Genomic DNA, 11,543 nt, shown 5'->3' on the forward strand with positions numbered 1-11,543 from the left:
TAAGCGAAAGTAGATGCCATGATTAGTGTCAGCTCAGGGATACTCTACATCAATCCAAATTGTCTACACCACAAGTAGGGGATATAAGCCTGAAAAATAGCAACAACAGCAAAATTCACATCAAAAGATATATTCACATGTAGATACCACTCAAAATTAAAAATAGCCCATTGTCTTAACGCATCTTGCATAGTAGTAAGCTACTTATTGTTCAACCATAATAGGAGACCACCCGCTGCTACTCATTAACATCATCAAATGGATTAAACCTAATGTGGTTTGGATCTTTAAGGTTTCTGAAGTACTCAATAGCTTCCTCGGGTAGCAAATTACAAATAAAGTTAGACACTCTATGACCAAACACCCCATCAATTGGCGGCAGAGGGGAATTTCTCAAATTAGGGAAATAACTGAAAAGTCAAAGTTGTACTATCCACAGGCTGCCATTCCATTTGCTAAAAGGTTTATCAATAATTAATTTGTGCAACCCGTGGAAGACAGAACCCAAAAGCATGGTTCCTAGGGCATAAGGTCGCCCACATGCTAGTTCATAAGCCAAAGGGAGATACTCACTGGTGGGATAACCAGAAGCGGGGAAGAAGATAAACTTGCATAGCAAAATCCATAGGGACTGCATATGATCAGATGAACTACTACCTTAGCCAAACTTGATAGTTGATGAATAGGAGTCGAATGTCCAAGTGTATGAGACTGAATCAGGTAGAGGAGGGACTAAGCTTAGTGCATCGTCTCCAATAATGGGTAAGCCAGTCAAAGCATAAATGTCCAGGAGAGTAATAGACATCAAACCCTCGAGGAAAATAAAAGAGTTGCAATAATCAAACCAAAATCTTAAGGCGCCAAAAAGGAAACTAGTGCATAAAGGAGGGCCTGATTGTTGAAGCTCGCATAGTTGGATAAACGAGTAGATCCCCAAATCTTCCTAAAGGGATTTGTACACTAGTTCGAGAAGGTCTATCTATTCGTTCCATAAGTTTGTAAGTCGAGGCCAAGACTTGATCTTCTATGTTGGCAGAGGAGGGAGAGTACGATGAGATAGAATCCATATAGTGTTCCTCTTCAATGGTAGGGGAGATGGTGGAGAGCTATTTGTTAATAGGATGATGTTCCTATGAGTAAAGCAAGAGAATTAGAAGATAAAAGGAAACAGTCATAATACGTTTTATGCAAGGATCAGTAGAGGAGTTGACCTGAGGAGCTGGTGCATTAGTAGGAGCGTCGCTTGAGTTATTAGCAAATGCTGCAGTGGAACCTATTACAAGGTGCTTAAAGTTAGTTCTCTTCTAGGGAAATCTTGACAGAGTTTCCTCTGTATCATGGAGATCCAGAAACTGGTTTCCCACTAGTACCAGTCTCATAGCATCAACAAACATACTCCTCAAATCGAATCAGGTACACTATTCGTAAAATTTAAATTTTTCACTATAGAGAAACTAGTTCCTTACCTTGAGCTAAAGTGGAAAGAATATTCTAACTCATGCTAAATTTGGGAAAAATAGTTTCCAGTTGAAATGGTGTTGAAGGAACTGGTGCCTCTAACTCGTGTCTAGGGATAGAATTAGGTGAGGGGTTTGCATTGGATGTCATTGTCTTGATTCGCGAGAAATCACTAAAAAAATTTACATAAAAAAAATTCATATCTCGTGATTATCAAGCTAAATGGCCTTGGATTTTGAAATAGATCATAAGATGCTTTATGGTGTTGACCTATTTCTATTCTAGGTTTGTGCGAATATGATGATTGAGGATGTTACATGGTTGAGTGATGATGAGTTACCTATTTGGATGGTGGATGGTGCAGAGATTCATTTCGTACCAAGTTTGAAAGGAATAAAAGAAAAAGAAAAGAAGGAAGAAGGGAAAGAAGACTTGATGACGGCACATCGACACAAATGCTAAGAGAAAAAGGTGAATGACATAATTAGGTTTGAAGTCTTATTTTTGGAGTGTGGTGTTATATTTTGTTTTTAGAGTTCAATTCGTAAATGGGTTTAGATTTCAAAATGGGCTAAATATTAAGCATGGCCCATCAGGCCAACTTAATATGGGGGGCAATTATTTAACCCACTTTGTGAGTTTTTAAATTTGGGCTTCATATTTTGGGTATTGTTGGACCCATTTTATGATTTTTATTTGGGAATAGGGTTTAATATTATGGATTTGGGCTTAAATTTTATTGGGATGCAATTCTTCAAACCAAGCTGTCAGCCAGCAGATTCATTGCTCTTTGCTAAAAAAAAGAACCAACACTTTCATTTTTATGCACTTTAAATTCCTATCTTTTTACATTTTATACACTTTACCTTAATGCTTTTAGTTATTATCAAGCTAACCCACCTAATCTTAGATTAGAACATTCTAACATTCATATACATCATTTTGATTGTTTGTGATTGAATGTTGTTGGTTTTAAGTTTCTATGGATGTTTATATTCTATGTTTGTGTTATTTCTTTGAACTTTTATTATCTTTAATTATTAAGCTTTTATTGGGTTGGGAGATTATTTAGGGAATTAAAAGGGTAGATTGTATAAATTAAGAGATTGGTTATAATTCTTTTATCCTTCCCTTTCTTTAGATGATTTTATTATGCTTTATGTATGTGATAATATGTGTGTTTGCCATAATTTCCAAAAAATGCATTAAAATAGTTTACACCCTAATTAAAGTTAGTCATATTATCATATTTGTGAATGAATGGACAACGAAGGAGGTCAGTTTCTAATTGGGCGGTCTGGGTGCCTAACACCTTCCTGGTATTGTACCTAACTCCCTTACCCAGTCTCTGGTTAAAACCAAATTAATCATTTCCAAAGAATTGATTAATTCATGATGGGTGGTGACTCCAAATCAAAACTCTTACCAAAGTAAGAGTCATTTTAAAAATTCCTTTTCAAAAGGATTACATTTTCTGATGATTAATGAATGGGTCTAATAAAAGAAAATCGATTTAACAAATTAAAACGAACGAAGCCCATTTTTTGCTTTTTAGCCATTTGAAAAATAAATGATCCTCACTTATTGCTTTCATGACTTAGTTTGTAGGATCTTCAGCAGCATGCTCAGTTCTTTCTTTTTCCTCCTTATTCTTAGCTCCTCGCTCCTCTTCATCTTGAGGCTCAGCCACTCTTGGCCCCAGTCCCTTTCTCTTTCTTTACCTCTTTTTCTTTCTTTAGTCTTTCAGGTTCAACCTTGAGGACATCAATCATATCTGCAAAGATCTCCAGACCTTGATATTCCTTCCCATTGTGCTCAAACGACTTTGTGGGTACAGATGGAGAGAAATTATCACTCGCCTGGATGAAACATCCATCCATTTTATACCAGCCTAATCGATTCATTAATTTGGTTTTGATTTTGTAACTTAGACCCATCTGATGACATTGTGCCTAGAAATTTGGCAGCTTTATAATTCCTTATTGGTTCTTTCCTAGACCCTTCCCTTCTTCAAACTTCATCTTTCTCATGATATTCGAGACAGTGCGACCCATATCAATGCTCAAAATTACCACTTGAAAACCCGTCCAAGTGAGGAAGACTTGTTTGTCTAAATTGAGAGTCGTAATGCTCTTTGGTGGGAGTAGGGATGGCAACGATTTCGCCATTAAAGTGAAACTTAATATTCTGGTGTAAGGTTGATGGCACACCTCCCAATGAGTGATACCATGGGCAACCCAGTGTCTCTTGCTTAATTGGCCCCACTTTGAGAACTGTTTCAAAAATACCCTCCACTTGTCTCTTGGAATCATCATAAGCTCGAATTGCTACATCTGAAGGGTCGAGGTTGGTGATGCTCAACTTGAATTTTGCTAAAAGCTTTAAAGGACATACATTTAGTGCAGAGCCATCATCTATCATGACATTGCTGGTAACTCTGCCCCTCACTTTAGTTTTAATGAACAGTGCCTTGGTGTGATTCCATCCATTGACGGGGCTTAGCCACTCCTCATCACTATCGTCCCATATGCTCAGGACCATAATATACACTCTTTCCAGGATCTATTCTTCTTCTTCCTCTTCCTCAAACTTTGCCATAATTTTCTAAAGAGGCTTTCCAGACTCAACCATGTATAAATTTTTCGGTGGTAGCATATTATGGAAATTAGGCAAGGGATTTGTCCTAGTACTCGGTCTGGTTTTCTCAGGATCTATTGTATTGCCTTCGTTAATCAAATTCTAAATCTCATGTCTCATCCTTAAACACTGATCTGTGTTGTGGCCTTTTGCCTGGTGAAACTTGCAAAAAGCATTCTTTTGTAGTTCTTTGAAAGAGACTTTGGTGGTGGACTTGGTGCTAGTGGTTGTAAAAGACCCGCAAACTTGACTTTCTCAAAGACCTCAATAAGAGAAGCACCAAAATTCGAGAGCTTCCTCTGTTGCATGTTTATAGCTCGCAAGTCTAGGGTAGCAGTAGTCTTGCTGGAGGTGGCAGACTTCCCAAATGAAGAAACCCTTGAAAATTAGACCAATACCCATACCTCTTTATACGACCCTAGCCAATTAACAAGTACTCTTGCAAATCAACAAGGAAATCTAGCGGAAAGCATGCAATCACGGAAGTACCCGTCAATCCCTTTAACCCCTAAGTACTCTTGAAGAGAGAAAAACAAGGAATTTAGAACAAGAATCAGAAACTTACCTTCAAGTACTCTTGAAAACAACTCTGAAATTCTTGGCTCAATTAATCTTGTAGAACTCACAAGCCTAATTACTAAGGAAGATTCGGTTCTATTCATGCAAGGATGAAGAACACGATCTGTTCTTGAAGAACAAAGAAAACACATTGGTTTTTTTGATTAATTTTCAAGGTGGCTGCCGTGCAGCTCTTACAATAATATAAATAACCTACGCTAACCCTAATTTAGCTATTAACTTAAGTTAGCCCAGGCCTAAACCTAATGTGGCCCAAATGGGCTTAATTAAATACAAGTCCAAGCTAACTAATTAAAACAAGCCTGACTTAAACATTAACTAATCTTGGGCTGGCCCAACTCTGGAAAATAAACCCAACCAGCCTTACACTAATTAATTAAGTCCACTAAAAGAATTTAAACAAAAACAGGACAAATGGGCCAGAGGCCCTACACAACCCATACTTAAGCTCATAATAAAATAACATCCTCCATAATTTGCCTAAGTATAGAATCATGCAAACTTCATCAACAGGTAGCCTCTTTGCACGCCTTAAGCACCATAACAAGCTTTGGCGTTTCTTCAAGTTCAATCTCACATCTTGCATAATTATGATCTTGAAGCTCCAATGTGATTTGTTATTGAGCAAATGCATTCAAGGCTGCTCGTAGCTTGGTTGCACTAGCTCTTGTGATTGGTCCCACAGGTAGAGCTAGAGGATCCTTCACCTTGCTCCCTTGATCCATATCATTCCCTCCCTCCTCAAAAAGATTTGTCCTCAAATCTGAATCATAATCAAATGGAGAAAGGTCAAAAACATTAAAGGTAGCAGACATGCCATACTCACCTGGTAGATCAATCTTATAGGCATTGTCATTGATCCTCTCCAACACTTAAAAAGGCTCATCACCTCGGGCAGCAAGCTTTCCCTTCCTTTGGTTTGGGAATCTCTCCTTCCTCATGTACACCCAAACCCAATCTCCAGGTTGAAATACCATACGCCTCCTTCCCTTGTTGGCACGGACAGCATAGCTTTTGTTCTTCATGTCTATATGAGCTCTGGCTTTAGCATGTATCTCTCTGACCAACTCGACCTTCTTTTCACCATCTAAGTTAGCAATTTCACTCAAAGGCAAAGGAGATAAATCAATTACAGTCAAAGGATTAAAACCATACACAAGCTCAAATGGACTATAACCACTAGAAGAATGTATAGACCTATTATAAGCAAATTCAATGAAAGGCAAACAATCCTCCCAGGTTTTCAGATTCTTACCAACCACCGCTCTAAGCAAAGTACCAAGAGTTCTATTGACTACCTCAGTCTGGCCATCCGTTTGGGGATGATAAGTAGTAGAGTACAGCAACTTTGTACCAAGCTTACCCCATAAAACACACCAAAAATGAGAAAGGAACTTGGCATCACGGTCTGAGACTATGGTGCGTGGCACCCCATGCAATCTCACAACCTCCCTGAAAAACAACTCAACAATATGGACAGCATCATCATTCTTATGGCATGCAATGAAGTGTGCCATCTTACTAAACCTGTCCACAACAACAAAAATACTATCCCTACCACGCTTTCTTCTTGGCAATCCAAGCACAAAATCCATAGAAATATCAGTCCAAGGCAATGTAGGTACAGGTAAAGGCATATAAAGGCCATGAGGCATAGATTTAGACTTAGCTTGCTTACATGCTATGCACACACCACACAATTTCTCTACATCGCGACGCACTTGTGGCCAAAAGAAATGTTCAGCAAGTATCATATGTCTTAAGAACCCTAAAATGCCCCATAAGTCCCCCCACAATGTGATTCTAACACAAGCAAGTCACGCATAAAACACTTGGGTATACAAAGTTTATTTCCCTTAAATAAAAACCCCTCATGCCTAAAGAACTTGTTAAAGGCCCCATGTTCACATGCACTCCAAATAAGACCGAAGTCATCATCATCAATATACAAGGATTTTATATGCTCAAATCCTAACAACTTAGCATTAAGAGTAGTAATTAAAGCATACCTCCTAGAAAGTGCATCAGCCACAATATTTTCTTTCCCTTGCTTGTATTTAATCATAAAAGGAAACTGTTCAATGAATTCAACCCACTTACCATGTCTCTTGTTCAACTTACCTTGTCCCTTAATGTGCTTTAAAGACTCATGGTCAGTGTGTATGACAAATTCTTTGGGTAGAAGGTAATGTTGCCATACCTCCAATGCTCTCACTAAAGCATACAGCTCCTTGTCATAGGTTGAATAATTGAGCCGCGCCCCATTGAGTTTCTCACTGAAATAGGCAATAGGCTTTCGTTCCTGCATCAACACTGCACCAATACCTACACCAGAAGCGTCACACTCAATCTCAAATGTTTTATCAAAGTCAGGTAAAACTAAAATAGGAGCAGAACAAAGAATGGATTTTAAAGTGTCAAACGCCCTTTGTTGCGCTTCCCCCCATTTGAACCCAACTTCCTTCTTTACCACCTCTGTGAGTGGAGCTGCTATGGTAGAGAAGTCCTTCACAAACCTCCGATAGAAGCTTGCCAAGCCATGGAAACTCCTCACCTCAGAGATAGATTTAGGAAATGGCCATTCCCGAATTGCTTGAACCTTCTCCTCATCAACCTCAACCCCCTGTGCACTCACAACAAAACCAAGAAAAACAAGCCTATCTATGCAAAAAGTGCATTTTTGTAACTTAGCATATAACTTTTCAACTCTCAAAGTTATCAATACTAAACCAGTATATGCTAACCTAAAATGCTCAATATGGTCATCAATAAATTGGCTATAAATCAGTATATCATCAAAATAAACCACAACAAATTTGCCTAGAAAAGCACGTAAGACATGGTTCATTAATCTCATGAATGTACTAGGTGCATTAGTTAGACCAAACGGCATAACCATCCACTCATATAAACCATATTTAGTCTTAAAGGCAGTTTTCCATTCATCACCTAACTTCATTCTAATTTGATGATATCCACTCATTAAATCAATTTTCGAAAATTATTTACTGTCATGTAGTTCATCTAACATATCATCTAGCCTAGGAATTGGATGGCGATACTTAACTGTGATTTTGTTGACAGCTCGGCAGTCAAGACACATCCTCTAAGAACCGTCCTTCTTAGGCACAAGTAATACAGGAACTGCACATGGGCTCATACTCTCCCTCACAAATCCTTTAGACAATAGGTCATCAACTTGGCGCTGCAACTCCTTAGTCTCCATGGGGTTGCTCCTATATGCCGGCCTGTTAGGAATTGTACCTCTAGGCACAAAGTCAATCTGATGTTCAATGCCTCGAAGAGGTGGCAGTCCGCTAGGCATTTCATCGGGAAATACATCAGAAAACTCCTGCAATAAAGAAACAAAACTAGAAGGCAAAGAAGAAGTGCCAATGTTAGTCAAATCAAGCAAAGTTTCCTTAAACCGAATCATTAAGATTGGTCTACCCTCACTAACACTACTATGGATCTCTCTCTCTCTTACGTACATGTTTTGTTTCTTTCTTCCCTCTCTTGTTGTTTCACTCACCAATGGGCCATTCAATTGTTTCTTTTCACTCTTGGCCTCTTTTTCCCCTTTTTCTTTATCTTTATTTTCTCCCTCCCCCTGAATACAATTCTGCCCCTCACTTTCTAATATCCTCTTTTGGTCCAGATAGACCTCTGGTGGTGTCAAAGGAGCTAGAACCACATGTTTACCCAAATAGGTAAGAGAGAACCGATTGGTGTACCCATCATGCTGGACTCGCCTGTCGAATTGCCATGGACGACCTAGAAGAATATGCCCAGCTAGCATAGGCACTACATCACAAGTGACCTCATCCTTGTACCATCCAATGGAGAATGGCACCTTCACCTGCTTGTTTACTCTTACAGAACGCATATCATTTAACCATTGAAGCTTATATGGCCGCGGGTGCTGTACACATGTCAAACCCAATTTCTGCACCATGCTCAAACTAGCTACATTAGTGCAACTTCCACTATCAATAATCAAAAGGCATACCTTGTCAAGTACCAAGCATCTGGTATGGAAGATATTCTCTCTTTGTTCTAAGCTCTCCTCTTGAACTTGCATGTTGAGAATTCGCCTGGTAACTAATAACTGACCCATCTCGGGTTGCAAAACTTCTTCATCAACCTCATCATCATCATTGTAGTCCTCAAGTGGCGGCATTGGGTTTTCTTCATCCTCAAATTCAGAATAGGTGTATCCATCTCTAATCACTATTACCCTCTTGTTAGGGCATTGAGAAGATATATGGCCCTTCTCAAGACACTTGAAACATTTGATGTCTCTACTAGGAGTATTGGAGCTTGATCCTTTCGAATAAGTTGGAGCATTAGGCGTGAATGTCTTAGGCACTGAATCTGCCCCCTTTTGTGTAGAGCTTTGAAACTCCTTTTTCTCCTCCCTTTTAGGCCATCTAGCACTCCAAGAGTTGCTGTTGTTGTTGGCAGCCCTATATGATGTGGTGTTCTTTCCTTTTCTCTGCTTCTCTAACTTCATAGCCATATTCAGCATCTCCTCCATGGAATCATACCTGTACATCTCGAGTGCATCAGCTATGTCCTTATTAAGGCCACCTAGGAATCTAGCCATAGTCACCTCCTCATTCTCCTCGATGTGTGCTCTAGCCATGCACATCTCCATATCTTTATGGTAGTCCTCTACTGATTTGGCTCCTTGGATGAGTCTATGAAGCTTCTGATGCAACTCCCTGAAATAATGTTCAGGAAGAAAACGTTTTCTCATTACCTCCTTCATATCCTCCCAATTGTGGATAGGTCGTCTTCCCACTTTTCTTCAACTCTGATTAAGTTGATCCCACCAAAACAGAGCGTAGTCTTGGAACTCTAAGGTTGTAATCTTCACCTTTTTCTCCTCAGTATACCTGTTGCATTCAAAGATCATCTCAACCTTCCTCTCCCATTCCAAGTATTCGTCTGCATTGTTTCGGCCTTTGAAAGGTGGTACCTTGAGTTTGATGTTACCCAAGTTACCATCTAATGGCGTATCAACCTCTTCTTCATACTCTTCATGCCAAGGTTGTCTAGAGTGCTCTTTGGAAGTGGTTGCACCCCTCCTTGTGGCATTAGGGTCATGTCTTTCTGTCTTTTGTTCTTGAATCTCTAGTCTGTCATTAAAACTCTCCATAAGCCTAGTGATTCATCCCATCTCTCCAGAGAAGGCATCTAGAAAGGCTTGTAGTTTTGGATCTTCAACTTTGAGAGGGCTGTCATTCTTACCTCTAGATGAATCAGACAACCTGAAATAGAATAGCAAACACAAATCTAAAGGAAATGGTTAGTTTATCACTCCCTCTCGTGTTTCTCTCTTTATTTGGCTTTTCACAATATGTGGGTTTCACTCCAGCCTTTTACCACTCTTTCCACTTGAATAATTGCACTTCAGAATCCCAAAGTTGCTACAAAAGTCAAGAGAAAGTTAGGAAAGCAAAGAATATAACCAAATAAAGTACAAACTCTATTAAGAAATCACAACGTTTCAATTTGCAATACAAGAACAAGAAGGTGTATTGCTTGAAGTTAATAAACTAAAGTGAAGGAACAAGCAAATAACACTTTAGCAATGATAAGAGGCAAAGCACGGGAGTGCTGGAATGGCACGGGCAAGTTTTGGACTTCCAAAGGCGAGCACGGGCCTGCTATGTTTGGCACGGGCGTGCTTAGACTTCCAAAAGCAAGCACGGGCTGATTAGAGAGGTAGCACGGGCGTGCTTCTCCCAGCCTGCAGATTCGCCTGGACTTCCAGAGGCAAGCACGGACTGATTATAGAGGTAGCACGGGCGTGCTTCTCCCTGAATGTGCGAAATCCAAAATTTCCTAACTACTACAGCTCTAATTGTTCCACACAAACAAATAATAGATTACGAGAATCAACAAATAGACAATTCTGGACAAGATGAACGAAGTTAATTCACTACAAAGCAAAATTAACTATGGACCTCATCAATCTAATTATCAAAGCAAGTATGCAAGAAAAATTTCCCAAGAACAATATGTAACTATAGCAGTGCTAGAATATCAATTCACTTCAGTGCACAATTTCAGGTTGTCACCAATCAATCCTCAAGTGCTTCATACAAGCATATAGTTTACTAGCATATAATTCTCAGGTAAAAACGAATAACCAATTTTTTTTTTTTTTTGTTTTTTTTTTTCAATGTGAATTTGCAGCAAAATACAAACAAAAATTCCTTTTTCTTTTCGTTTTTTTTTTTTTTTTAAGTCCCTAACCCTAGGATAGATTGAAATCCATAACCACAGTGCTCTGATACCAGATAATATGACCCTAGCCAATTAACAAGTACTCTTGCAAATCAACAAGGAAATCTAGTGGAAAGCATGCAATCACGGAAGTACCCGTCAATCCCTTTAACCCCCAAGTACTCTTGAAGAGAGAAAAACAAGGAATTTAGAACAAGAATCAGAAACTTTCCTTCAAGTACTCTTGAAAACAACTCTGAAATTCTTGGCGCAATTAATCTTGTAGAACTCACAAGCCTAATTACTAAGGAAGATTCGGTTCTATTCATGCAAGGAAGAAGAACACAGTCTGTTCTTGAAGAACAAAGAAAACACGTTGGTTTTTTTGATTAATTTTCAAGGTGGCTACCGTGCAGCTCTTACAATAATATAAATAACCTACGCTAACCCTAATTTAGCTATTAACTTAAGTTAGCCCAGGCCTAAACCTAATGTGGCCCAAATGGGCTTAATTAAATACAAGTCCAAGCTAACTAATTAAAACAAGCCTGACTTAAACATTAACTAATCTTGGGCTGGCCCAACTCTGGAAAATAAACCCAACCAGCCTTACGCTGATTAATTAAGTCCACTAA

At 39.0% G+C, this 11,543-nt stretch overlaps 1 protein-coding gene across 1 annotated transcript; it reads right to left on the minus strand.

The window, feature by feature from the left end:
- Nucleotides 1-5,546: 5,546 nt before the first annotated feature.
- LOC149494273 (uncharacterized) lies at nt 5,547-9,835 on the minus strand. The gene is made up of 4 exons (XM_089725444.1): nt 9,510-9,835; nt 8,557-9,398; nt 6,583-7,131; nt 5,547-5,761 (listed from the first exon to the last, which is right to left on the minus strand). Exons 1-4 carry the CDS (start codon nt 9,833-9,835, stop codon nt 5,547-5,549), a joined length of 1,932 nt encoding a protein of 643 aa, XP_089581570.1.
- Between the last annotated feature and the right edge of the window lie 1,708 nt (nt 9,836-11,543).

This window comes from Jatropha curcas, chromosome 8, assembly GCF_041381405.1.
Source record: "Jatropha curcas cultivar XTBG-Jc1 chromosome 8, XTBG_Jcur_1.0, whole genome shotgun sequence".
Taxonomy (NCBI): Eukaryota; Viridiplantae; Streptophyta; class Magnoliopsida; order Malpighiales; family Euphorbiaceae; genus Jatropha; species Jatropha curcas.

Excerpts from the sequence above, each read along its gene's own strand:
- LOC149494273 (XM_089725444.1), bottom strand. The coding sequence starts at position 9,835 with ATGGAGAGTTTTAATGACAGACTAGAGATTCAAGAACAAAAGACAGAA. Across the intron at positions 7,132-8,556 it reads TCAATGGTTAAATGATATGC|TTGGGTTCAAATGGGGGGAA; the intron begins GTTCTGTAAGAG and ends TAAAGAAGGAAG. Across the intron at positions 5,762-6,582 it reads CGGTCTTATTTGGAGTGCAT|ATGGTGAAAAGAAGGTCGAG; the intron begins GTGAACATGGGG and ends TTGCTAACTTAG.